The 27,451-nt window shown below is 45.7% G+C and overlaps 2 protein-coding genes across 12 annotated transcripts; one reads left to right on the plus strand and one right to left on the minus strand.

The window, feature by feature from the left end:
• Positions 1–1,025: 1,025 nt before the first annotated feature.
• On the plus strand, positions 1,026–18,432 carry ACOX2 (acyl-CoA oxidase 2). 4 transcript variants are annotated; one of them, XM_041462257.1, is made up of 15 exons: positions 1,026–1,199; positions 1,938–2,163; positions 3,321–3,483; positions 6,094–6,245; positions 6,511–6,618; positions 7,308–7,427; positions 7,904–8,019; positions 8,417–8,589; positions 9,643–9,805; positions 10,452–10,642; positions 11,781–11,942; positions 12,886–12,991; positions 14,927–15,144; positions 16,851–16,980; positions 17,707–18,432. In XM_041462257.1, the coding sequence occupies exons 2-15, from the start codon at positions 2,004–2,006 to the stop codon at positions 17,767–17,769; spliced, it is 2,025 nt and encodes a 674-aa protein (XP_041318191.1). In that variant the 5' UTR covers positions 1,026–1,199; positions 1,938–2,003; the 3' UTR covers positions 17,770–18,432. The 4 variants fall into 4 exon arrangements, with proteins under 4 accessions (XP_041318191.1, XP_041318173.1, XP_041318182.1 ...); XM_041462239.1 differs by having other exon boundaries at positions 1,028–1,199; positions 1,798–2,163; XM_041462248.1 differs by having other exon boundaries at positions 1,028–1,199; positions 1,814–2,163.
• A 913-nt stretch (positions 18,433–19,345) lies between these two features.
• On the minus strand, positions 19,346–27,434 carry KCTD6 (potassium channel tetramerization domain containing 6). Of its 8 annotated transcripts, none has more exons than XM_041462325.1 (4): positions 27,293–27,429; positions 25,225–25,349; positions 21,996–22,104; positions 19,346–20,791 (listed from the first exon to the last, which is right to left on the minus strand). In XM_041462325.1, the coding sequence occupies exons 3-4, from the start codon at positions 22,020–22,022 to the stop codon at positions 20,105–20,107; spliced, it is 714 nt and encodes a 237-aa protein (XP_041318259.1). In that variant the 5' UTR covers positions 22,023–22,104; positions 25,225–25,349; positions 27,293–27,429; the 3' UTR covers positions 19,346–20,104. The 8 variants fall into 8 exon arrangements, with proteins under 8 accessions (XP_041318259.1, XP_041318274.1, XP_041318231.1 ...); XM_041462340.1 differs by lacking the exon at positions 27,293–27,429 and adding an exon at positions 25,959–27,178; XM_041462297.1 differs by lacking the exons at positions 25,225–25,349; positions 27,293–27,429 and adding exons at positions 23,263–24,021; positions 24,656–25,193.
• Positions 27,435–27,451: the final 17 nt, after the last annotated feature.

Below are 27,451 nucleotides of genomic sequence, written 5' to 3' on the forward strand. Positions count from 1 at the left end.
CAATCTGCCATCCCTCACCCTCCCTTCAGGAGAGCCAGACCCACTCACTGAATTACAAACAGCAGTCAAGAAGCACAAGGCCAAGCACTTCTGACTCCAGCCGAAGGAAATGTAAGAACAAATGGAAAAATCCCACAGAGCACTTCAGAAGGATGTACTGCCTCCCAACCACTCATGACCCTGAGTCACTGTGGGATGCGATGCTGTGCAGTACAGACCAGAAACTGGCACATCCATAGGACACCCTGTCGCTCTGGGAGTGGGATGGAGCCACATGGCATCTTTAATCCACATCAGTGATCCCGAACACACCGTCCACTGCCCGTGAGTGCATTGCAGCTGGCTGCTCCCATTGACTGCTGCTCCTCGTGGCTGCTGGGCTTGGTTCAACAAACTCAGCTCCAGGCTTAAAATTATCGTTACCCAAAACTACATCCAATGTCCCGGCATTTGCTTAACTTCCCATGTTAAAGCAAGCCTTCTGTAATGTGAACCATACGCATTCCACCTCGTTCCCTGACAAAGCAGTTTCCAGCACAGGTCCACACCGGCAGCACGGGCCCACCGAGCGGTGGGCACGGGGGATTCTCTGCTGGATTCCTCTCCCGTCAGGCTCACCCTGCTGTAGCCAGGGTCAGCGGGGTGTGAGGGACGAGAGCTCCCATCTCCTGCCCACCAGCCGCGGCAGGGAAGGTTCAGGACGGCCGGAGGTGAGGGAGCACATCCCCGTGTCAGGCTCCCTCGGGCCCCGGCACAGCCCCGCATCCCGGCCCTGCACCCCGAACTGCGGGAAGGGCTGAGGGCAGTGCCGTGACACAGCTGGGCAAACGCTGAGAGCACGGCAAACCCCCAGGCAAGGAGCAGCGCCAGCCCCAGCGTGCTGCTCTCCACCCGGAGCAGGCTACCAAAACAATAAAGCAAAATTTAAAACATCAGAAGGGCAGGGTGACGGAGCTGGAAGTGCAATCTCCAAGGCGCCAGCTGCCCTTAGCGGGACCAGAAGCAGCCGCGTTTGGAAGCGCAGAGCCCAGAGCGCCGGGGGCTGTGGGATTTTCCTGCCTGCAGAGGTCAGCGCTCCCCGGAACAGCCGCGGCCCGCGGCGCCGGCTCCGGGGACAAGGTCCCCGCACAGGGCCCGGGCGCCGCGGCCCAGGCAGGAGGCAGCAGCCGGACGGCTCCACGGAGGACGCCTGAGACGAGGTACGTGGGGACTGCGTTTGCACGGAGAAAAAGGAATCGCGTTTTCCTCCCGCAGCCTCGCGGAACAGGCAGCTGAGGCCGAGGCGTGCCCGGGCCCAGCCCCGCGCTCCCCGTGACGGCTCAAGGGCAGCGCCGCGTTACCCCGGCCGTGTGTGGCCAGCGCCCTGCCCCGAGGCTTTTCTCTCTGCAGCAAGACGCCTTGGACTAAAGGCCCGAAGAGCAGAAAAAACAGGAATTAATAACACATTTGCAGTGGTTTCCAGAGTTTGTGTTTATTAAAGTAATCTGATGCTTGGAAAGGCAGCAGCCTCTTCAAGGGAAAAATCTGGTTTATTTTCTACTCACCACGGCTTTTGTTTTTACTAGTGTCCTGCGACCATTCTCACTAACATGGGGTTAGGGGTTAATGTAAAGCTGAGCCCCAAGGAATGAGGCAGCACAGGCAGAGCCACCAGTGACTGTGAGTCCTGGGCCAGAAACTCCCATAAACATTAACACATAGCACTGGGATATTGCAGCATTAACTTCTCATAGAATACTGGGGACAGAGTGGGAAAAGAAAAATATTTTGTTTTAAAATATGTCCTAAAACCTACAGTTTGATTTCCTTGAAGTGCCATAAATCTCCACCTGTCCATTGCAATGAGGACAGGATAGTGCCTAAATATTCACGCAACCCTTGTGTACATCTTGGCCAACCTTCCAAAACCATCCTCGCTGTGCCAACGCCTCCATCAGGCATCCACTGACGGGTGCCAGTGCCAGAGGAGCCCCGGCCCTTTGCAGAGCAGCGCAGGCTCCAGGATGGCTCTGCTGGAGGCCAGCAAGCACTCTGAGGGCTCAGTGCTCGGCAGCGTGAACCCCGACCTCGCCGGCGAGCGGCAGACAGCCTCCTTCAGCGTGGAGAAGCTCACAGCCCTGCTGGACGGCGGCGCAGAGCAGACACGGATACGGAGGGCAGTGGGTGAGTGACCCTTACGAGGCCCTGCTGGGGGCTGGCACACGCCATGCCTATGTCCTGCTGCTCTGCTGCTCTTTTGCAGCACAGTGGGGTTTGTGCTGCTGGACATTTGCTTATCCTCCATCTCTTTAAAAAGTGGGAGTGTGGAGCTGGAGTCTTCTCTTCATGTAAATCAGTACAACTCCTCCGCAGCCACTCCTGCTGTCTGAAGCTTTTCCTCCTCCCTGCTCCCATCCCCTGTCTCTGGCAAGACTGGTTAAACTGGAATACAAGAACTGAGGGTCGAGCATCCATGTGTGAGGGAAATGCGTGCAGGGGCTGGTGCTGCTGTGCAGAAATGCACATCACATGTGAACCACAGCGAGCTTTCCTCCTTGGCACGTTGGGCTCATCCAGGTGGGAATTTCTTGCGTGGGTTGGCTCAGCCAGGCTGAGCTGCTCTCACTCATGATGGGTGTGCCAAAAAATGACTGTTGCTCAGAAGAAATAGAGGAAAAAACTCTCGCTGTTGTCTCTGTAACTGAATCCATATTATACACCTACCAAAGGAAAACACCACAGCCACTGGGATTGCCCTTTTCACAGTGCCACTGGAGTTCAGTGTAACATGAATAGACTCAAGGTTTTAAGGCAAAATGGACAAGGGGAGTGTTCACACTGACACAGAAACAGTGACTCTGAGTTGTGTAACAGTGCAACGGGCTGGTAACATCCCGAGCAGGACATGCAGCAGGCTCCAGCTATAATCCACCCTCTGGCTAATGCAACTCACCACAGCCTGGGCAAAATGCAGCTCACCACAGCTCTTACTGTCCTCACAGAAGTTGGAGGCAGAGGGATCCTTGGCATCTTCTGCCAGAAGTCACCTCTCCCACCCTGACCAGGGAGGGTGCCTTACCCTGCAGGGTCACCATTTCCACTGAACAGATTCCTCTCTCAGGCCCACTCAGTTCCCCTTCTGCTTCCCCAAACCCCAAACTGCTTTTCAGAGTTAGATGTGACAGCCATGGGAGCCAGAACTGGCAATACAAAACCTGCCTAAAAATCACAGCATCAGTATCCATGAGTCCAGTCCTGCCTGCTCTTCCCGAACATGGCTCGAGGCACTGCCTGCACTTCCCCAGCCCCAGGGGAACCAACTGTTCTGTGTTGCTTTGCAGTGGAAGCTATCGAATCTGACCCTGTATTTAGCAGAGAAAATCAGTATTTCCAGACCCAGAATGAGAGGTACGAAGCAGCAGTCAGGAAGGCTGTGCATCTCCAGAAAAAGATGCATGAGATGGGATGGACTGAGAATGGACCTGAATATAAATACATTTACAGGTGATTTCATTTCTTTTTTTTTTTTTTTTTATGTACAACTAATTTTTTGTTAAAACCTTTGTATGCTAACAAGAATCAGCTTTAGCAAAGGCCAGGAAAGGCCAACAGCTGACAGATTAGGTTTGGATAAAAATGTGCTGCAGGCTTTTACTTCAGCAGCTCACTTGGAAAAGGGAAAATGCTGGTACATTACTGGGAACTTCTCAGAGAGCAGCACATGGGTACAGTGTGATAGATCACAGCAGTTCACAACCACAACATGAGATTTCCACTTCAACAACCTCCTTACTTGTGCTGCAGCTCTCATACCACCCCTTAGACATTTTTAAATGTATAACCAGAAGGGGAGGTGGTGCTGTTTCAGTTACATTACTGACTTCTAAATAAATTAAAGATTACATTTTGTGTATCTAGAAAACACATATTTTATTAAAGGGGGAAAAAAAAGGAAGAAAAAACTCACCTTAGTTTGTAGGCAAATGAGAATAAAGTATTTTCACAGTCCTTTCCTTCAAAAGTTTTCTTAACACTTCGTGTAGGGTTGAGCTCCACATTTCACTTGTGTGCCCCTCCTTTCCCCCTTTGCTCAGTCAGTTCCTGGCCCAGGGCACACTGTCTGCTTGGCGGGGTCACATACCCAGTAGGAAGGTGCAAGTTCAGAAGTGTCACCCTGAAGGGCAATGCCTGTCCCTTACACAGCACTGCTGACACTCAGAGCCAATTTTTGGCTTTTCATAGACTCATAGCACAGTTAGGGTTGGAAAGGACATTTAAAGGTCATCTAGTCTAGCCTGCAATGAGCAATGGCATCTTCAACTAGATCAGGTTGCTCAGAGCCCGTTCAGCCTGACCTGGATTGTTTACAGGGAGGGGGCATCCACCAGCTCCCTGGGCAACCTGTGCCACTGTTTCACCATGCTCATTGAAAACGAGTTCTTCATTATGTCTAGTCTAAATCTGCCTGCTTTTAGTTTAAAACCATTACCCCTTGCTCTACAGTAACAGGCCCTGTTAAAAAGTTGTCCCCATCATATGAAAGATAATTTTTTATGCTGAGCTCTTCACCACTTACAGTGAGCGGAACTAATGAAGGGGGAAATGTGCCATCAAGAGCTCTTGGACCTGATCATTATATTCCCATTAAAAAGCAGCTCTCCACTGCTCTCTCAGAACAAAAAAAAATCCCACCCAGGTGAGCTTTTATCAGGCCCCCTGATGCCAAAGGCTGCAGCAGGACCAGCCCTGTGTTGTCCCATTTGCTGGATTAGGAGCAGAGCTCTCTGGCAGGGCAGCTCTTGCCTGATGGAATTCCAGGTGAGCACCAAGCTCTTGTGACAGAACCCTGGCTCCCAGTGCCAGGCACAGTGAATCACTCACACAATTTAAAATCCAGCTTTTCAAATCGCAGCTAAAGGAACGTTATTTCTGGCCAGGCTGCCAAGGATTCATTAAGTCATTTTCTGTTAATCAAAGCAATTTTCCTTTAACTTCTTTGTTCATATATCCCCCCCACACTGTTTCAGCATGATTAATTCTCTCTCAGGGCCAGTATAAAAGAAAGGTCAGAGTCATTTGTTAACAACAGAATGTATCTGTGTGAAAGGAGATGCTCTCTAGAGCACTGCAGTAAAGCAATGTGCTAACAGCCACTCAGCTACTGAGAACAGCACAGACACTTACTTGTACATGTACCTGTATCTGTGGGGGGATTCTACCTTGTTCTGAGGAATCCCAGGAAGAGGGATATAATTATATTCCTCATGTTTTCTTCTTATTTCTCACACACAAAAAAAGCCTAAATAAATTTCTCATTTGCACCATGGAAATCACTGTACCCAAATTCCCATGCACAGTTTCTGGAATAGTGCTTTTTAGGCTGTATGCAGATCATGATGGCAATGGACCTGACCAGGTAATAAACCAGGTGTTACTTGGATGTATTTGAATTTTTCCACAAGAAAATAACATCTCAATTCAGGACAAATCTCCGTGAACCCCAGTATTGTTCACTGACAACAAAAGGCAGCAAACAAACAGCAAAAAGCACAGCAGCAAACCCAACATACCATGGTATTTCTCCAGAATGGGAATGGGAAGGTTAAGGAGATCCAGGTCCCTTATACCTACATGTGTAATTCAGTCTAATATGCCTCACAGTGAATTGCTAGGGTTTGGGGTTTTTCAAGTAGGGTGCTGTTTTATTCTTTCTTTTTAGTTCAGCCTCAAAATCTGACTTAAATAATCAAGAAAAAAAATCCTATGAAGTAAAATAAAAATATAAAATGCTCACAGAGTGTCAGGAGCTTTGGAGATGTGTTGTGCTTTTAGCTCAGCATCTGCTACTCAGAACAGATAATTCCTCCAAGACCAAGTGAAATGAGCAAGCAACACATATGCAAACTCTGTTATGAAAGAAGAGACAAAAGCAGCTTGGAAGGGCATTTTTCCTGCAAAACTGTGCTGATGCTGGGTGCTGGGCAAGGTATCACAAGGCACAAATCAAAAGGCAGCAGGTGGTACTGTCTGGTGACCACTGCAGTGCTGCTGCCTCATTCATCACCTGCCTGGAACTTCCTCCCCTCAAAAACACCTCTTGTGCCTTCTCTGCAGGGCACTGTCCGGAGATGTCGCGTTCCTCCTTCACCGCGTCTTCATGAGAAGTATTTCAGTGCTGGGCTCGGACAAACAGATTGCCAAGTGGATTCCTCTCGCCACCCAGCACAAGCTGATTGGAAGCTACGCCCAGACTGAACTGGGACATGGTAAGGCTGGGGGGAAAACAGCTTTTCTCTGTGACACAAGCCTGCAGCCCAGATTCCCGTGGGAATTTGATTCCAAACTGTCCATCCTTTAGTGGGACGGGGGTGGTTGAGTTCTTGTTCATGGCTCTCATCAGAAAGATAACCACAAAACCCTGATAATACCCACAACCAGCTTCCACGGATCCTTTGCTCTCCCCATCCCTGTGATATGCCAGGAAATAGATACATAGATAGATAGATATTTGTTTAATTTCTTTTTTTAAAGGCACTTATCTTCAGGGTTTGGAAACAACAGCAGTCTTTGATACTGCTACTCAGGAGTTTATACTGAACACACCAAAGATCTCTGCCATGAAGTGGTGGCCTGGAGACAGTAAGTACCACACAAAATATCTTGGTTTTTGCCTCCTTCAGTTACTCCATCTGCCCTGGTTAAGGTCTGTGTTTGGGGGCCCAGGTGCTAGCAGAAAACTTCAATAAAATATACTTACATGGACAAGCAAGTAAGAGAAAGGGGGTTGTCCAAGTTCAAACTCCACAAAGGAGCCACCATCATCTACAAAAACCCCTTGGGTTGCAGGCTGAAGAACTTCACTCAGGAAAGTTCCTGCCTCTGCAAGAATAAATCTTCTCTTCTTTTTAAATACTCAGACAACCAAAAACTGCAGGGAGGTCATCAGCATAAAGGATTCGAGTCATCAGACAGTCTCAGCATAAAGGATTCAAGTGTGAAATTCTTTGCTCCCTTCAGGAACGTATTTCACAGAAAATAACTGGAGTCACTGCAACAGCCACAGCACTTCCCACTCTCACCATTACATTAGCTCAAACTGTTTATTTTTTCTCATATTCTGTTACAAAACTGTTAATCCAAGCCTCATAGGCAGCAACAGAGGCAGAATGATGGTGCAACTTCTGAGAGCTAAGAGCAGGCTGATTTAGGTTTGCAGCACACACTGCTGACCCATACCTAAGACCCAACACATTATTAGTACTGACCTCTCTAACTGTGTTTGTGCTGTACCTTGTCTTAAGGGAATGGGGCTGTTTTTCTTCTCACAGTGGGAAGATCAGCAACCCACACAGTGGTCTTTGCTCAGCTGTACATCCATGGGAAGTGCTATGGCATCCATCCCTTCATCGTGCAGATACGCAGCCTTCAGGACCATTCCCTCTGCCCAGGTAAATAACCCCAGACACTGCAGCACTTGTGCAGGTGCTTTGCCTATTTTGTCCTTAAATATTTTCTAAAACATTTGGCCCAGATCGAGTTATAACTGCCAAAACCAAGCCAAGAGAGATAGCCAAGGTGTAGTTATCATTAATCCCAACCTTTTGATCTGAAGGGAAATATAACATATCTTCAGCTATATCTGGACCAAGCCCTTGGCATAAGCAGAAGCCTGGGCTGCTCTGAGCACCTCTGCATTAACAGCTCAGTTCTAACCCCAGCCAGCACAGATCCATCTATCAATGGATCATGGAAACAAACTACTACAAGGCATTCAAATGCCTGTGTCACCCCTCGGGCAAGAGCACCCATGCTGGGGAAGAAGCAGAGCTGATCATGCCCTTCTTTTAAGGTCCCCATCCTGGCACAAAATGGGGAGCAAAAAGTTCAAGTGGAAGTAAGCAGGCTGTGTTTTCTCCTGCTGCAGGCGTAACTGCAGGAGACATTGGTCCCAAAATGAATTTTGAGCACATTGACAACGGCTACCTCCTGCTGAAGAATGTGCGCGTCCCCAGGGAGAACATGCTGAGCAAGTTTTGTGAGGTATGTGTGGACTCACATCACAAACTTGCTGTCAGACTCTCATTCCACAGCCAGAGAGACAACAGGGACCTGTCTAAATTTGGGACAAAAATCTTCCTTTGAGTGTCAGCAAGTCTCTGAGGTTTTACCAAGGGCAGAAGGTACCTGAATCCTAAATGAAAGTCAGCATCAAGAATTCCACATTCGGAAGCTGGGGATCATGGGGCAGGCAGAACCTACCTCTGCCACAAACAGTAAGAGTTTGTCTCTTCCAATGGATGTCTTTCATCCATCATACATAAAAGCGTTGTTTGCATTCAGTGAAGGATTTTTATGTCCATTTTATCCCGTGCATAGCGATTACACGTCCACAGTAGTACTGACTAAGGCAGCATCTGACAGCCTCTCTCTTCTCTAGGTTCGACCAGATGGCACCTATGTCAGACAGGGGTCACAGAAGATTAATTATTTCACCATGACGACAGTGCGCATTTCGCTCATTTCAGACGAGGTTCTGACGCCCCTCATGAAGGCTTGCACCATCGCCATCCGCTACTCGGTGGTTCGCCGGCAGTCCAAGCTAAAGCCTGGGTAATGCCGTGCATCGCGGTGGGAAGGGGACTGCACACGCCAGTTTGTATTTCTTCTCTTCATCTTATCTTTCAGCCCATCACTGGCTGATTTCCTGGCCCAGACAGGGCATGATAAACATGCTTCCCCATTATTTACATTAACGAGCTTCAGTCAAAGTACAAGAGAATGTTTACAGTTCTTTCCAAGATAAGTTTCATACTCTGAATAGGTCAGTGGCTCACAGAGGCCACTTACTCTTTTATAACTGGCCTTCCCCTGTAATCCCATAACTGAGCAGAATCCAGACAAAGTAGACAAGTTACTGAATTCTTATTCCATAGTGTCCTACTAGTCGATGCAACATTAAAATACCTTCCAACATCCAGAAATCTAATACTCAAACTTTAAGCACTGAATTGTATTCAGTGTTGAATCCCCATTATTTTTAAAGAAATATGTTAATTTGAATGGATCACAAAGATTTCCATTTAAATATCCTTTCAAAAGCAGAAAAATCCTAGTGAAAACATGGTTTTGTTCAAACAGAAACCAAACAGAAGAGCACAGCAGCTGAACTATTGTAATAACCAATTCCGTTGATTGAAGTCCTAAATGTACCAACCACAGAAGTGATAAAGAACATCCAAAAACAGCTCAGAAAATTTTAAATAATTCAGACTCAAATATTTTCAGGGAAACATTTCTACGCACAGGGCCACAAAGATTCCATTTAAAAATCCAAAGTTTGTCAGGCTGCAATGCCACTGCCTTTTGTGGAACACTAACAGCTTGCTGTCCTTGAAGGCCTCATTCTCATCCTCTCCTCAGTCCCTGTTGCCCTCTGTACTGACTGGCCACACAGAGCCTTTTCTACAGTGTTAGGCGTTTTTGGGTTTGTTTCTCCAATAGCTCAGCAAGCTGGACAGATTTGCTGCCACACTGTCAGCTCAGTCTTGTCCACACACTGCTTCTTGGTAATGAAAAATGCCATTTTCATTCTGCAGCAGGTAAAGTAACAGTAGCTATGCCCATGTCCCCACTCTCCCTGCTTCATCAGCTGTCTTCCAACAGGGAACAAGAAGCAAAAATCCTTGACTACCAGACTCAGCAAGAGAAACTGCTGCCCCAGCTGGCAGCAGCCTATGCCTTTCATTTCACCAATGACTACCTGCAGGAGCTATTCAACAGGGGGTACAGAGAGATCCAGAGGAAGAACTTTGACATGCTGCCAGAGGTGAGCTGCAGCAGGATTAACTCGTACAGCACTTCTGTTCCCTAAATGTTAAAGTATTTTAGCAAATTCACAAGCATTCCTCTCACCACTAGAGAACTGGAGAAAGAGGAAGCACTAAGAGCTCAAATGACATGTCCCAGATCTGCAACCAGTCAGCAACAGCATTCGCTGCACCACCCCAAACTTTTTGTTTTGGGAACCATTGCAGAGTGAAAAGTCCTTGAAAAGCATGTCCAAAACCTCGTTCCAAGTAGCTGGTGGCACAAAGCATTATTACACAACTTCATCTACAATGCGCATGCGCGTACATCTGAGCCAAAACCAAAAATGTGACTTTTTAAACAGAACAGAATATTTTGCAATTAGGTGCTTGAAATGCAAACACACTCTGAACAAAGGTGGCCAAAGCCAGAACTGGCTGAGAGAAACCCAAAAATGCATAAACTGACTACAGTGTGCCCAGCAGGAGCATGTGCAACATCCTAGAGAGACACCAAAGGTCAGGCTCAGGGAACTGGGTGCTACCAGCATTCACAGGGGAACCTGACAGGGATTTCATGCCCAGATACTGCACAAAATTTAAAAAAGGAACTTATTCTGAGGATTCCTGGTAATACTCTGCCTTTTTTCTCTCTTTTTTTAACAGCTCCATGCATTATCTTCGGGTTTTAAAGCTGTGATCACTCAGCACTGCACGGCAGGAGTGGAGATCTGTCTCCGGGCCTGTGGGGGCCATGGCTACTCCCTGCTGAGTGGACTGCCTTCCTTGTATACCAAAATACTTGCTTCTTGTATTTATGAAGGAGAAAACACCATTTTGCTCCTGCAAACTGCCAGGTAACAATTCAAATGTGTTCATCTAAAAGCCTGCCCCCTTATTTATTGAACCTTTACCACTTCTCCAAAACCAGTAAAACCAGCTGCTCCTTTCTCACAGCAACATCTAAAAATACAGCTCAGGATATAAACTATTCATGCCTTTAGTCTAAGCATGGAAGTGTGTGGGAACTGGATTATCTCTTCTATTTTTGGTTTGGGGACGTATGCAGGTGCTGTTCTGCATAACCTCATTTTCCTCTTTGTCTGGTAGCACACAGCAAAGGTATTGCTGTGAAAGTTCTGTGGTTAATTTTTTAAGCAACCAATGTGACAATGGTGCCATGTAATGCAATATTGGTAAAGTGGGGTCGATTCAGAGGAAGCAAAGTTGTTGGATACTGAAAGTGGATGAGTCATGCTCCAAGAACATCACTTTCCTCCAAACATGCAGACTTGTGATTATCAAGAGTAGATGAAATACAGGATAAACTACAGCTGCTTGAACTTTTAATAATGTTTGTTTTTACTAGAAGGAGAACACCAGGGCACTTCCAAGGGTCAGAGCACCACGTAGCTCCGTGCTGCCATGCAGACATTTCTGCACTCATTACTGCTTCTTGCAAGATCAACAGCAAAGTCAAGAGAAATGCTGTACCCTTTTAATTCCAGACCTGGTCAGTGTAGTTCATAGCAGAGGTACCAAAAAACTAAGGGAGTGGGGAATGCTCCTTGTGAACTCTCTCCAAGGGTCTCATGTGTTAACATAATGTGACTGTGTTGGGGATCACAAAGGGTAAGACCAAATCACCATTAAAGCTCCAGAGCATTGAGACTCAGGTTGCAAAGTTGATAATGTATCTAATCACTACACTGCTGAGACTGCTAATAGCCACAGCAAGTTTCTGCTGAAAAAATTATTATGGATTGCTGTAGTATTAAATAAAGCAGACACACCCCCCCGAGACCCACCACAGATGGGTTATTGTGAGTAACATACAAAACAAAAGGTCATTACTTGTTCAAGTCCATTCTGGGCCACTGATGGGATGGGTCACACCTTGCTGCTCCTCACCTGAGCCCACTTTACTTTCTGCATGTCTATTTGCTGCGAGGAGATCACCACAATACCCTGCTCTGACTGTTACCCTCTTCCCAGGTTCCTGATTAAGTGCTTCATGGCAGCCAGTGCTGGCCAGCCTGTGCCACCATCTGTCACTTATCTGGCTGCAGTGAAACATGGGAAGTGTCCAGCCAAGAACAAGTTGGATTTTCTCAGTCCAGATATTTACACTGAGGCCTATCAACACGTGGCAGTCAGGTCAGTACAGAGGATGGGAGACAGAATTTCTCTCTTTGACATCAGAAATGTGTTAAGAGCTCAGCTTCTTCCTTGCTTTAAAGGGAGGTAAAATAAAATAACTTAAACTAGGATTGGTACCATCTGTTCCTGAAAAGAAAAGGAAGGCTACACAGGATTAACAGCCATGTCAGATGTTCAGCATGAAACTTTCACACTCAGAAGTTTTTAAGCCATTTGCTACCAAACAACTACATTTCACAGCATTGGTGGCACAATTAAAGTAAATCCCAGACCACATCACTGAGTTGCCGTCCAATAAAATCTTTATTAGACCCTGAGCAATTCTATTAGAATCTTAAAATTTCACATACCTGAGAAAGTGATGTTTGTTTTCAGTTTACACATAGCAAGAACAGAGCCTCTCATTCTGTCTGTAGCCTTTCAACTGCACACATTCAGCAACTCAACATAAATAAAAATTATATCATGAGTGGTCTCAGAATTGTGTACACAGTTATGGACTGTATAGGTGCCACCTCTGAAAATCAGGTGTCATTGAAACCAGTGTACAAACAGCCACTCTTCAAAAAGCTTCCTCAATGGGAACAGGATTTGAATCCCTGTGTAGAAAAGGAGAAACATAATGTGACAGCAGTCCAGTATTACTGTTTGTTTTGCAAACTCTCCTTACACACACAGAGCCCAAGAAAAGCTCAGCCAAACCCCTGGTAAACTACCTTGGAAGCTGAGAAGGCAGAAATCCTTCAGGACCAGGGTGGTCTGGGTTCTTCTCACAATTTATACTTAGATTTTGCATAATCTAAGTTCACTCATACTGAGTGTAGATAACTCCAGATGTCAGAAATGCCAGTTTGCACTTCAGTCACACATAACTCCTGAGTGCAAATTCATGCATGTGGGATGCACATACAAGATGCTTTGTGCTTTTTCAATTTTCCAGGCTCACAAGCAGCACAGCAGCAAAACTACAGGACTTGATCCAGTCTGGAGTCAAAAAACACGATGCGTGGAACCAGTGCACAGTGCAGCTGGTGCAGGCTGCAAAGGTTAGCAAAATTTATCTGCTTATGTGATGTTTGTCTTTATGAAACAATATGCAACAGAAATGGCATGATCAGCTTAAAGCCTCAGTGCTGTTTATTGTTTCCTGTTGGCATCTAAGAGACTCCACAAACCATCACTGTGGGCTGCGTGGTGGAAAAGTTGTATTAAGAAGCAATTCCTTATCTGAAAAATGTGCTGTCTGTATAGGCCAGGTAGAAAAAGACTAGGAGAAGTGAAAGGGAGAAAAAATACATTCACAGTTATGCTGCCACTACTGGCAGAATCAGACCTCCCATATCCTGCAACAAAACCCCACCATCTCCAGCCAACACTCATCTTTTTATAAGAACCCAGCATTTCTGGTGCCCAGAGGATTCTTCCTAAAGCCACTCCACTGAAAGCTGGTGGAGTCACAGCAAAGGATGAAACATGCCTGGTACTTCTTCCATCTGCTGGAAAGATAACTGTGGGGAAAAGAGTGAAAACCAGTGATAAGTGCAATGTTAACTACTGCTGAAAGATAAATCAAATTTATAAGAGATTCTTTCAGCTGAAATAGCATTGGGACAGCAGCATTTGTTCCCTAAAAGAAGGATGAATTAGTACAGAATTAAGCAGAAAAGAGGGGAGAAAAGCCCTTAATATTAATGAAAACTAAATCTCTTGATAGTGCTGTATTTCCAAAAACCAAAATTCTTTTAATATGCAATTAAGTGCAATTCCACTACAGTTATGGTGAAGGCTTCCTTTCCTTTCCTTCCCTTTCCTTCCCTTCCCTTTCCCTTTCCTATCCACAACTTATTTTAACATCATTAACTATTTCTGAAGAGCCTAACATAAGCAGAGGGCTGGCTGTGGTATCATCAGTGCTGCTGCTAGACTCTTCAGAAAACAGGATCCAGGCCCCCAAAACTTCTTAAGTATTTCAGGGAGAGGAAAAGTCATCCAAACCCCTTGAATTTTCCCCATACCTTTAAAATTTTGATATACTGCTGCCTTTTTGGGGCAATTCTGTATTTACTTCTTATTCCATACCTTCCCTGGAGATTGACCCACACGTCTGGCATGGCAGCTCTATGAACTGGCACCTGCCAGCTCTCAGCTGAGTGGCTCAGACACTGGGCAGACTCCACACAGGTTAATTGTTTGGGTGGCCACTCAGGGCCACTCAGCTTCTCAGGCAGGTTCTGCAGTCCACACTGGCCTCCACCTCTGCTCTTCACCGTGGCAGCAGGAAAAGCTGCAGTGCAGGTGTGCCATGCTTACACCTGCAGCTGGCAGGGAACTGTGCAGTGGGGGAGTGAGCCCACACAGATCCCAGCACCACCAACCACCCCCAGCAGTGTCAACATAGCAAGAGTCAGCTTAATTCATCTCCTCTGCACCTCTGCTAATATTTCTGTCATTTCTGGGTCAGACATTCTACTGGTGTGTGACCCCAAAATTACCAGTTTACTTAAAACCACAAAAGTGGGAGGTAAATTTGGTTGTTTATCTCTGACAATGGTGTTTCCAGAGCTGAAGCCTTGTAGACACTGATCCCAAAGCACCATGAGCCCAAGGCCTTCAACAGAAGTTTTCTCCTGTGGGTGTACAACCAACATTCACTTTCAACACAAGCACATTCCAATGTGTTTCCTTCACAGAAACTCTTTGGGATATTGATCAGAACTATTTAGAATAAGTACCAGCATGATTTCTGAAGCAGTTTTCTGGAGTTTACAAATATCATGGTGTTGACTGTTTACACATTCTGTCTCCTGCTGTCGCTGTAAGCCATGAATGCAAAAGGCCTGGTCACCCAGCAAACAAAGGATACAGACTGGAGAAATGCCAGGGAAATGAAAAGGTTTTATATGCTTTGCAAGAACGTTTGAGTCATTTGGCCTACTAAAGTGTTTGAGGTGCATTCACTGTTGATTGCATTTGTTTTCCAGGCTCACTGCCACTACATTGCAGTGAAAAACTTTGCAGAAACTGTGGAAAAACTCGAGACCAAGGCTGGCATCCAGAAGATTATGAAACATCTCTGTGACCTCTTTGCACTACACGGGATCTTCTCAAATACAGGGGCCTTCCTGCATGATGGCTACACATCTGCAGCTCAAATGGACATGGTCACAGCATCCTACCTGGACCTCCTGGCTGTCATTCGGTGAGCTGCTTTGGCAGGACACACACAGCTATCCAGTTTATCCCTGTGCTAGATAGAAAAGGGTGCTGCTGTACCTATGGCAACATCTCCACAGTCAATTCACCTCATTCAGTTTTTATTTCCAGTGCCTGGCAGTACTAGAAATTGATTGAAATGTCTACTTATAGCTTGTTTTCATGGCAAAACAGACTCAAGTGTCCAGCTCCTCTGCAATCTCTAAAGTTCTGTAACATGAAGTCTTAAATTATAAATGAAGAAGTCATGAACACTTTCTACCATCTGCAGTAGAGTGAAAGCAGGAAAATATGTAGTCAGAGCACACTGGCAGGAGGCAGCCACAGCAACCCATCACACATTGGAAAATCTGCTTAAGCCACAGCTAATACAGCCTACTCTGTTGCCATGGCTGAGCTGCAACTGGTACCCAAACAATCCTGCCTACAGCTACTTCAGATGCATCTGCTCGACACCATTTATTACCAACTCTGAGTTCTGAGTTAAGGTTTTCACTTACCACAACACTCACAGAGGCTTTTTGACAAAGAGTTCAGCTTTCACTACTCTGTGCTGTTTGTTTAGAACATAGTAACTTGTGGTGCAGAGGAGTTGCTACTGTAGCTAAAATTCTACCTAAGCCACCTGGAGGGAAACAAGAACACACTATAAGCAAGGGCTGAACAGGGCTGAGCCAAACAGCAAGGGTTTTCAGAACTGATAACAGAATGTGAAATAAGTGATAAGCCTAACATAACATTTTCAAAAGCCTAACATGTTGTCTTTGGAATTCACTGCAATTTCTGTGTTAGTCCATGCCTTGTTAACAGGATTCAAAAATGGAGTATTTACATATTTACAGTTAGTAGAAAGGATGTAACCACTCCCTAGTCTGTAGCAAAAACACAGCCTTTCCCAAACCTCAGACAACTCTTCTCCAAAGGAAACTGGAAGATAGAAATGCCCACATTTGAGCAAACTACTTTTCATCCTGGTACCTCAGGTGTGAGGTACAGCCAGCACCACTTCCTACCCCCAGCATGATGGAAGGATGAGGAAAAAGAAACCACCTCCTGCTTAGGAGATGCTGCCTGTGCTGTGGCTCTCCGTGCTGTCACACTGTCCCCTGGGCTAGATGGGCCCTTGGATGGGTCAGGGTTGTTTTGCTCTTACAGATATGAACAGAATAGAAGAGCTCAACACCTTGTGATGAGATAATGGAAGTACTGAAAGGCAGATGAAGGTTGAAGATCAGCAAAGCAACTTCACATCAATCTAGTAGGAACCTTATTCCATTTTAGAAAAATGAAACTAAGAAAGACAAAAATCAAAAGAACAAACTGGCAGAGACTACTGAGAAAAAATCTGACATGAGTCCTGAGTTAGGGACGGAGCCAGGGTGAAGACCCTGCAAACACCCACTCAGCAGTGCAGACAACTCAGGGCATTAGTAGAACATCACAGAATCACAAAATTATTAGGGTTGAAAGGGACCTCTGGAGATCATCTAGTCCAATCTCCCTGCCAAGGCAGGGTCACCTGGAGATGTCTCTGAGGAATCAGAACGAGCAAGATTTCCTCCCCCCAGTAAAGATAAGGAGGAAAACTGGCATGAGCTTTCCAGGAGAAGCCTGGAAACTGCCAAGTTTATTTTCCTATCTTGCAAAGCAGTAGCCTCTCAGTAACAGGAATGTCACTCCTGTGCTCTGTAGGAAGGATGCTGTGCCACTGGTGGACGCTTTTGACTTCACAGACCAGAGCCTGAACTCTGCTCTGGGCAGCTACGATGGGCAGGTTTACCAGCGGCTCTACGAGTGGGCTCAGAAGTCACCCACCAACCAGGTAGGGATGAACTGCAGCTGGGCAACCTCCACAGCAGCCAGGGCAGAAACTGCTTTTCTTCTAACAAAAGCAATACAGATAAGAGACAAGAGCTTTTAATTTGTCTTTGCATCACGTTGTACAGAATAAGCTAAAATAAAAGGCTTTTTACGTATTATAGAACAGCACGAAATGCAGGGTATTTTCTATACACTAATGCTTCTACTAGTGCAAAACTTGGGATTTTAAATGTTTAACCAGAGAGAGTATAAGTGTTAAACAAGGCAATTTGATCCTTCACGATCTTTAGAGCTCTGCTTTCTCAATTCATCCATACTGTGGAGCAATGTAAAAATTTTTTGTGATGTAAATATGTATTGCTGTGTTTGAAAACTCATTTGGCCTTGAGTGAGATTTTTACTGTGGTAATCGGTATCCCTTTGAAATTCCACAGTTGAACACAAAATTTGCCTTCAGCAAATATTCAAGTCCAAGCATATTTTCTGAGGTTAAACAGTATGCTGTCCCCTTTGGGATGAGTGTGGTGTGCTGGTTATGAAGGACAGTACATATTATAGGGAAAAAGTTCTTGCACATAGTTGAGGTAGCTTCTGGTTTGTTGGTTGCTTTTTTTTTTTTTTTTAAGTAGTCCAGCTTTATGTATTTCAGAGATTGTTCTTAAGAAAAAAAAATAGCCTTTCCCTTCTTAATTGCCGTAATTCCCTTCCACATTCTCTTTCTGAACAGATGAGCCCAGCCTACGAGAGGTATTTGAAGCCCCTTCTGCACAACACGCTATCGAAATTATGAAGAACGTGTTCAAAGCGAAGGGCACACATTTCCTCCTGTTCTTTGTGCAGCAGTACATTTATGAAGCATCAGTAATGACTAATCAAAATTAATAATCAGTTGCTTACTTGCAGTTACAACAAGTAGGAAAGGTTCTCAGCCAGCCATTTGCAATTAGACAGATGCCAGCAGTGCTGAGTGGTACCTGCTGCTGTGAGACAATCTAGTCAGGAATGGTCCAGGGTTCACTGTTTTCTATCCTGAAGTGTCTTGACAGCATCAAAACTCTCTCATTTGACTTTCTTATTCTCTTTCTAAATCCACTATATGATGATTGAGGAAAAAAAAAAACACCACCACACTGTGAACCCTCTCTCAGTGTGTTGTAACCATATAGTGCCTTCAAAAAACCCAGAACAACCAACTTTCCTGAAAAATCCATGGTGAAATCACGATCCTTTGTTTTTAGGAACAAGTTGTTCTCTTCAATCAGAAACTATATTAGAAAGTGCATCTGTTTTGACAATTAAAATAGCTCTTGATTTGCTCAGTACTGGAATATTCCTGCCTAATGAAGATGCAGACAAAGCTGATGCCAGCTCCAGTCTGCAGAATTTACCTTCCCATTAATAGAGCTGCTCATTCCTATAAATCTTGAGCTCCAATAAAGTGCATTATTTGGAATACTGCTTCTCTAATTATTATACTTCATAATTATGGAAAGGGCAAGCTGATCCAGGCCAGTCATTAATTTGCTCATAAATTAAGTGTTGCAAAGAACATCTTGTGATTATAATTCAATGCCAGTTAACACGAATATTTCTTACCATGTGTTGCAAGAAAGAAACAACTTTTCCTGAGCTTCTTCAGTTCTGCTTCTCTTCCCTCCTTGATAGCAAGAATAAAGCTCTCATTGCTGCCTCTTATTACATAAGTCAAACACCTGCAACGTATGAACAGGAAGAGACAAAATAGGACAGAGAAATACCCCCAAGACAGCCTTTAGAGCCAGATATGGGATGGAAAGCTCCTACCTACTTGGGACAAGAACTTAATGGGAAAACAGGATCCACTCCACGAAACAGATACCAACTCCCTTACTGCCTGCTGCAACCAAGATAGATCATAACCAGAAATTCTGTTAATAGCTATGATCAAGGGACCAGGGTAAGTAGAAATGTCTGTATGAAATTGAGTAAAGCCACAGAATTTGAGTGCCTTGATTCGAACATAACTAGAAAAAGCATTCTGCAGTTAGAATTATAAAGTCACTACATGAAGTGCTGACAAACCAGGCAACTCTATTAGCAGCTACAAGTATTTAGGCTTTGTGTTCCCTCCATCCCTACCCCTTTAGCCAGTACAAATATTTGCCATCTTTCTATCATCTAAAGCAGTTTTCAGAACACAAGCTTTGTCTATAATGAAGACATTTTAATCAACTGATTAACATAAGAAGGAACAACTTACATCATTAATGGAAGAAACCAGGGCCTTACGAGAACACCCAAACTACTCCGCAGCACAAAAAACCAGGATTTGAGTGGGAGGTTTTTTGTTTGGTTGGGTTTGGTTTTTTTGTATGAGAATTCTAAAAGTATGAGAATTCTAAAAGACAAAAAGAAAATACAAAACAGTATTCTGTATTTCACATTTTTATTAGCTTCTTCTGGCAGGCATTACACTTGGGAATAATATTGCACCAGGCATTAAAAATATGAATTCTACCACAGGGACATTTTGCATTTAGAATCCAATATAAATATTTGTAATCATATTTCCATGGCTACAGATAATATTTGGTTGCTTGATTTATATGCATAGAAAGAAACAGTTGTCATAACTGTAAGAAACTGTACTTATCAAGTACTTTTAAAGGGTGGGATTTGTTTTCCTAGAATATTACAATACTGTTTATTGATTTAGAAACTAAATTAGTCTACACAATAGCAGCTTCTCCCCAACTGCATTTTAAAATCTTTTTTTTGTTTCTTGCTCCCAGTGTCATAGCATTAGGTGGATTAGAAACCATTTAAACAAGAGGTAATTTTAGCACTTTGAGTCGAGTCAGAGAATTGTGTTAATGACACAAAATACCCTATTGTACTGATTCTTCGGACTCCCTCTTTCAAACAAAAAGGTGTCTTGACTGAACAGGCACATGCACGGTTTTTTTTCTGAACTGGACAAAAGAACAGAGCTGCTAGAGAATGAAACTCCTCCAGTCCTCACTGATAAACAATAAATACTCGTATAAAAAAAGCCCATATTGTTGCTTTAGTCAAAATCCAGACTCTCTTGGGTTCACTGTCCAATTAAGTTGCTAATCACTGAAGTGGCTCCTGTGGAGTCAGAATCAGTCATCTGTTTTCCGTGCCAGTCTACAGAAAGTCCAGTTGTGCTCCACTGTGTTTTCATTGGCACGCTCGCTCATGTGATGGACTCTGGTGTTGCGGATCGTGAAGCCTTGCTTTGTGATGTACTCCATGAGATGCACTCGCAGCGACACTTCCTGGTGGTAATCGCATGGCCCAAAGGTGAAGGACACCTGGCAGTCCCTGGTGTCCATCATGTGCTTATTCCACTTGGTGAAGTGGTTTGAAATGCCTTCCAGCAGCGCGTGGACTTTCGTCGTGATGGTGAGCTGCGTGATGATCACAGCCACCGGGTTAGAGTACTTGGAAAGCTTCCGGGTGCTGGACAGCTCCACCACCTCCTCAAAGGTATCCACAGGATACAGCGGCTTGGGGTCATTAAGACACTGAATTAAGGGTTCAATCTGATAGAAGTCTGCTTCCTTCCGGAGCAGGTCAAACTCCTTGAAGTCCAGTGGCAAAGTGAGCTCTGAGGTCCTTAAAAAGTTAAGAACATAACGGAAAAGTGGTCCATCTCTGTCAATAAAGTAATTGCCCTGAGAGTCCCTGGCAGTGGGGAAGTCTCCCCTGAACATGGCCCCGAGCATTGAGTCAGGATATCTCGTTAGAGTTGTGAGGGAGGTCGTATACATGTGTCCACCCACATTTAGCGTGACTGGATCAGTCATCTAGAAAGAGAGAAATCGCAGAGTTTATCAAGCCCCAACAAGAAGATTCGATCACCTTGCTGACACACACGGCAAATACTGCTGGAAAACTGGGGGAATCACGCTTCTCCTGTTTAATGCCTCTAAAGGCTCTTCAAACCTGAACAAATCCAAGCCACCTAGCAACAAGGCACAACTGGCAACTAGACAGGATGATACTTAGCATGCAGAATGCACGTTTCTAGAATGCTTTAGAAATCTTAACAACTGAGCTACTGTCGCAAGATCGAGTTTAGCATTCGGGCAGCAAGTTTTTCCTATTCTACAGATGGGGAAATGAGAACAGAGAAATTTCCTGAAGAACAAGTTAGAATGAGGCCCAGCAGTGTTCCTTACTTTCACAATCTGTCTCTCATTCTAGAACAAAACCAAAACCAAAAAAAAAAAAAAAAAGGGAAAGAAAAAAAATCAGCCAAACAAATGTTAAGCCTCTTTTTATCCCTCAAAAGAGGAAGACAGTGCAGGTTTAAACACAGGACCAAGAGCTCACAATCAAAATTATCCACACTTTGGCTCAGAGACTTCATTAAAACAGGCAAGGGAGAAAAAGAACTTTCAGCTTTTAACTCTAGAAAGAAATATTTATTAACAAATTAGTGTGTCGCATAGAAGTGGGGAGGAGAGCACAAACCAGTCTGTATCAGATTCCAGATAGCACATGAGGAAGCAAAAGAGAAAGGAACATAAATCCCATCTGGCCACCAACTCTAAAAACCAGGACTGCAGCCAGCCAGAGAAAAGAGACATATGCATGGCAGCAGAATGAGAAGGGGAGGAAAATAAGATGTGCTTGTCTAGCTTGAGACAAGGTTTACAAGGAAAAATACTTGTCTCGATAAATAAAATGAAAGAAGTCCTTAAAATAATAAGGAGGAAGCATAAACTATTTTTGGCTTTTGCATTAGGAAAATGGTAATTGAGCTCAAGGCATCAGTTCAGTCCTGGCTGCCTGTCCCCAGCAATGTGAACCTGGGCACTCCCCACAAACTGCACAGGAGGTGCAGCACTCCAGGGAAGGTGTGTAAGCTGTTGTAAAGCTGTTTTAACAGGCTCAGTTTCCCCTCTCTCACGACTGAAGCTCTGGATCTTCAGGAGGCAAATCTGGAAGGATTCTTGCTGCAAGACCTCAGAAGCCCAGTTGTGCCCAGTGCACACTTGCACTCACCATATATCCCCAGTCTCCATTATCCATCTGTTCACGTGCTTGAGCTGTGGTATTCCAAGTTTAACAGAAGGCTGCTGAAAGGATACACAATTCCTCTCCTCTTATCTCCCTGCAGGAGAAAGCACACACAAACACAGAACAAAACACGGCAGACCATCAGTACCTACAAGAACACCAAGGGGAATGCTTTCCAATCAGAGGCAGGCTCTCTGCCAGGAAAGCATTCATAGCTACAAAGTCACATTAGCAGGAGAATCTGCAAACCCTCTTTTCCCTCCTTCTCCCATCATATTACCCACAGGACTGTCTCTGGAGCACACCTAAGCTCTCCACCAGTTGCCTGAACATCTCAGTTTTCTTGAATAACAAGCAATGTGCCTCTGAGGGCAATACATGTTCACAAGCAACCTTTCACCTGGGAAAATGTGAGTACTTTGAAAGACAGATGTCATTTTCCCAATTAAAAAAGTTTATTTAGCCACCTCTGAGGTTACACACATGATCTGTTAATATTAGTCAACATTCCCATGCTCCAGTTTCAAACTGCTCAGAAAAATAAATCAAGCATGAAAGTCAATGAACACTAAGAAGAAAAAAACCCTCACTGCAGAATTAATAATTCAGTAGTGGAGAACTGCAATTGATAGTAAGAACATTAATCTAGAGACAAAGAGTATGAAAGGACTTCCCAGACACCTACTTTCAACAGCAATCTCTGTAGGGACAAGCCAGAGGACATCTAACATGCTGTCAACACACTCCAACAAAAGCAATTTGAGAAGAGATTCCTGCTGTGACTTCCCAGAAGATGCTGAACTGTTGACTTGCATAACAAGGGGACTGTCCACACAAGCACAAGGCAACTCCACAGCCAGACTGTGCAGCTCAAGAAGGGGGAAGTGAATGACCTCAGAGCCCAGTGTTGATGTGCCAAAGGTGGCCTGTCAACCTTGTCAAGCGATGGAAGGACAGGGAAGCCAGTCATCAGCAAGCCTTTATCCCTACCCAGAGCCTGCCTCTCTGCTAGAATTGCTGAAAATTTAGGTCAGCCTGTTTTAAGTAGGGTAGAGCTTCTCAGCTTTGTTTATTTTTACATCTTAAAAGACCACACAGTTCCCAAGACTTCTGATCCCATCCTCTTTACTAACAAACTTCAACATACAGCCACCCAGCTAAAGGCAGCACAAAGATTTAGCCAAGCCAGAGCCCCACACTGCAAAATGACTGAATGTTCACAGTTCATTCCCAAGCAAAAAAGATAACTTGCCCTTCTCATTCCTAGGAAATGAGGTTGGTCTCATTCACCACGGAACAAGGCAGCACATCCCACCTCTCTGTGCCCTGCTGCCTGCCCAAATCCACAGCCTGGGCAAAACAGTGTCCAGCAGGTCAGGTCTTTGGGACCCAGCAGCACAAGCACAGCCCCAGCTGCATCTCAGGTGGATTAAAGAGTAAAAAAAAACAAAATATGAAAATAGTGAGGTCAGACAACAGAAGACTAAGGAATACTAAGATACAGAACAAGTCATACCAGGATCCTATTTTTACAAATTAGAGACAGAGCATGCCTCAAGAGAGTACATTAAAGCACATCCCCCAACAGCAGATAAACCTGGAATGCCAGCTCTTTTGCCAACCTCTGTAATTATTTTTTTAACTGCTCACAAATCAAGAAGTGATTTTTTTCAGGGTTTTGCTGTTTCATTTTGTTTTGGTTTTTAGGGGGTTTTTTGGTTTGGGTTTTTTTGTGGGTTTGTTTGTTTGGGGTTTTTTTTGTTTGGTTATGGTTTTTGTGGGTTTTTTGGAATTGTCACTCAAGTACAATTTGTAAACTTTTAGCAATAGACCAGACCTTTTAAATTCCAGCACTTGAAGGTGTTACTCTGGTCAAGTACAAGACAAGGATAACATGCAGATGCATTAAAACCATATGAGACTGGTACAGGTTTCTGATACTCACTTGAGAGTGAAATGATGCAGCCAGCCAGAAACCTCGCCAGTAATCATGACAGAAGAGCTCTGCAGTCTTAATAAAATTAACGCAAATTACACATCTAGAATGTTTCAAAGGCAGAGATGTCCATCAGTGTTACTTTAACTAGTGAATATGAGGTTATTTTGGTCAGCATGTAAGTCCAGTACAGATGAATCAAGACTTCATCAGGGAAAGAAAGGGATGACACTGCAAGCCGGTGCAAAGGCGTGATTTAATCTTTGATCACAGCACTGCTGTGTAACACCAGAGTGAAAAATTTACAAGAGCAATCATCTGGAACAAACCTAGCCCTCAACATAGAAAGGGCATGGAGAAATCTCTGTGACCTTTGTGTAAGGACCGAGAACCACAAGGCACACACAGACCTCCCTGGCAGAGCAGTGCTGGAGCGAGATGTGCCACACAAAAGCACCCTCTCTTCCCTCCTTCTCCCACCACATTACCCACAGGACCTTCTCTGGAGCACACCTAACCACTCCACTGGTTGCCTGAACATCCCAGTTTTCTTGAATAACAAGCAATGTGCCAAGAGGCCATCCCAAAATGCCCGAGTGTGATCCCAACTCTTCACTACTTCCCTCGTCAGCCTGGGAGCTCTGAATTTCTAGACGACTTCACAGGTGAAAGTAGCTTAGTTTGGGTACAACCTGAGGTAAGGACTCACCAACCACATCACAGCAAGGCTGAGGATGGACACCCTTCATGACACATGCCCTTTCAATGATGCTTTAATCCTCCTGAATGGGATACAGTGATCACCAGGGGGGTGGGCAGACACTCCATCCATCCCCCAGCACAGGCAGCCTCAAGCCAGCTCTGTCCTTGTGTCACACACCAATGGACTGCACGCAGGGACAAGCTTGCCAACACAGCTACTCCTGTCCAGACAGCAAATTACAGATGACATACAGTCATATCCCAAGGCAGCCTACATTTGATAACCACTAGAAATATTTAAAGTGAAATTCAGTCAGACAAATTGCTGACACAGTTCAGCCAAACAGGATGTCCCTCTCTGGTGGGAGCAGACGGTGTCAAAGCACAGTCCTGCTGTCGTGACACTGCTCTGCATGCAGGGACAGGACACACAGCAGTGACACGGTCACTGGGGCTCCTGCCACAGCCCAGCACAGCCAGAACTGGAATGGCACAGTGAGAAGCAAGAAAAGCACTCAGGTCATCACTTTATACTCAACACACCAAACGGGATACCTGCATTTATAAAACACTCACTCTTATTTCATATGTTATGACTCAGAGGATTACAAGGCTGTTTATCAGCAACACTGCTGCAACAGGTAGTGCCACTAACTCCAGCAGGGCTTCTCCCAGAACAGAGCTGCAAACCAGTTTGCAAGCTGAAATTCAAAGAAAGCATTTAAGAGTCAGATGAACGTCTGCACCTGTGAAAACACACACACAGACACACACACACTCAGCAGGGATGCCAGCAGCCCTGCCAGGCATTCCCACTGCTGGGACTACAGGCTACCACCACTCCTGGAGAGACCCCTGCAATGGTGCAACGTGCAGTTACTCGAGGAGCAGAAATACATTGTAAGTTAAGAGGCACAGACCACCTGATTTGCTCTGAATGTTCTTCATCTAGTTTTTCAAACAGAAGAATTAAGGGATTGAATCATGGCAATAGTCTTTCATGGGCAATTTGGTATCCACAGGCTGTTCAACCTCGAGTTACCTTTGATTCCTACATCAACAGAGAGATGGAAGGATCTCTAGCAGCAGCAACTTAAAAATGAAAAAGAGCAAGGTAAGACTCTGACATACACTTGGCATTTTCAGCTACTCTCCCCCTTTGTGAGCTCCCTGCCTCTCCCACTTAGATCTCACAAGATGAGAAGAAACTCCATCCACCAGCACAGTTATGCTGTACAGGGACAACATCTTTCACAGCCAGTCAGAATATGTGAAAGGCAAGTTCTTACTGTAAATTATTGGTGACTCACCTGAACTGACAAACACTGAGCAGCACCAGAACTGACTGTTCTCCACCAAACTACAGTGAGCTGATGGTCTGCAGAGCAAGCCCTGAGCTCCAGCTCTGTGCCACCCCAACCAGGGCAGTGAGGAGGAGGAGGAGCATTCTCAAAACAACCAGTTACCAAATCTTCAGGCAATTCAGCAGATCAGCTTCACTAAAGAAAGCACCTACTACCTTCTACACATGTCAAGTTTATTATGACTAATGCAGCTTATTAGAAGTTAACTTAGCTCTTGCTTTTCTTGAGATGTTTTTTTACAAATACTCAGTCTTTACCCCAGGCAGGATGGAAAAACGCTCACGCTAGCCACTCAACATTTTCTCCCCTTTATGTTTAATTGCTTCACTACAAATTCCAAGCTCCTGAAGTTTCCATCCCTTCCCCAAGGAGCTCTATGGCATCCTGTTTTAAGTCCTGATTCCAAACCTTTATTTCAATTGCTTCTTGTTGGAAGAGCCCACATCCCAGTACGACTTTGGCCCTCCTATAAGAGACCCAAAGGAGGACTCTAATATTCAGCCTGGTCCTGCTGAAGCAACCCAGGGCACTCAGGCTTCCAGAACCTGTGATAATAATTAGGTTTATCCATGTACTTTGCTTCTGTGATATTGACCAGTGTTTTTTCATTGCGGAAACATGTCTCTGAACAGTTTTGGCGGCAGGCAGGTGTCAGAAACACAGAGCCTCCCTGCACGCAGATGGGGCTTAGCACACATACGGACCAAGGAGTGACAGCGACACGGGACAGAAATCCCCCCTGAAAGCCCAGAGTGGATCCAGGGCTTCAGCAGGAGCCGCGAAGTGCCCGTTTCCATCCCAGAAGAGCCAAGGAGATCGTGATAAAAGAACTCTCCCCCGGATCACAGTGATTCAGCAAAGATGCTGCGAATTAACCCGTTCTGCCTCTGCCCGCAAGTGCCCCAAGAGTGCCCGGCCCGACCCCCACCCCAAAACAGAGTCCCAGCTCTGCCTCCGCTCCCGTGGGGAGGCAGGAGCCGCTCCCCGGCTCCGGAGCAAAGCCCACGGGTCCCGGACCCTCCGTGCCAGGGATCACCGCCGGGCGCCGCGGCTCCCACCGGGCATCGCCCCCGCGCCCTGCCCGGGACAGGACCCCGCAGCCCCCGTCCCGTCCCACCGACCGCGGGGCCTCCGCTCCTGTGCCCGGCCGGCCCCGCCCCGGGAGCCGGCGCGGCCCCTGCCCCTGCCCCTGCCGTGCCGCGCTCCGCGGCCCCGCACCGCCCCGAGCCGGGACAGCCCCGGGGCTCGGCCCCGCGCCCCCCGCCCGGCCCGGCACTCACGGGCGCAGCTCTCGGCGCTGAGGCGGAGCCCGGCGGCAGCAGCGGCGGGGACTGAGCCCGAGCCCGGAGCGGAGCCGCCGGCGCGGGCGGGGACTGCGCGGGGGAGTGTCCGGGCGAGCCCCGCCCCGGCGGTCGGTGACGGGGCGGGGCGGCCGGGCG

This window comes from Pyrgilauda ruficollis, unplaced genomic scaffold (assembly GCF_017590135.1).
Source record: "Pyrgilauda ruficollis isolate IOZ18807 unplaced genomic scaffold, ASM1759013v1 scaffold10, whole genome shotgun sequence".
Lineage (NCBI taxonomy): Eukaryota > Metazoa > Chordata > Aves > Passeriformes > Passeridae > Pyrgilauda > Pyrgilauda ruficollis.

What these genes read in the sequence shown, in the direction of transcription:
- ACOX2 (XM_041462257.1), top strand. Translation starts at nt 2,004, where the DNA reads ATGGCTCTGCTGGAGGCCAGCAAGCACTCTGAGGGCTCAGTGCTCGGC. An exon ending in CCAGACTGAACTGGGACATG is followed by an intron (nt 6,246 to 6,510) that starts GTAAGGCTGGGG and finishes CTTTTTTTAAAG; the next exon opens with GCACTTATCTTCAGGGTTTG. An exon ending in CAGTCCAAGCTAAAGCCTGG is followed by an intron (nt 8,590 to 9,642) that starts GTAATGCCGTGC and finishes GTCTTCCAACAG; the next exon opens with GGAACAAGAAGCAAAAATCC.
- KCTD6 (XM_041462277.1), bottom strand. Translation starts at nt 22,022, where the DNA reads ATGGATAATGGAGACTGGGGATATATG. An exon ending in ATGGAGACTGGGGATATATG is followed by an intron (nt 20,792 to 21,995) that starts GTGAGTGCAAGT and finishes CTCTCTTTCTAG; the next exon opens with ATGACTGATCCAGTCACGCT.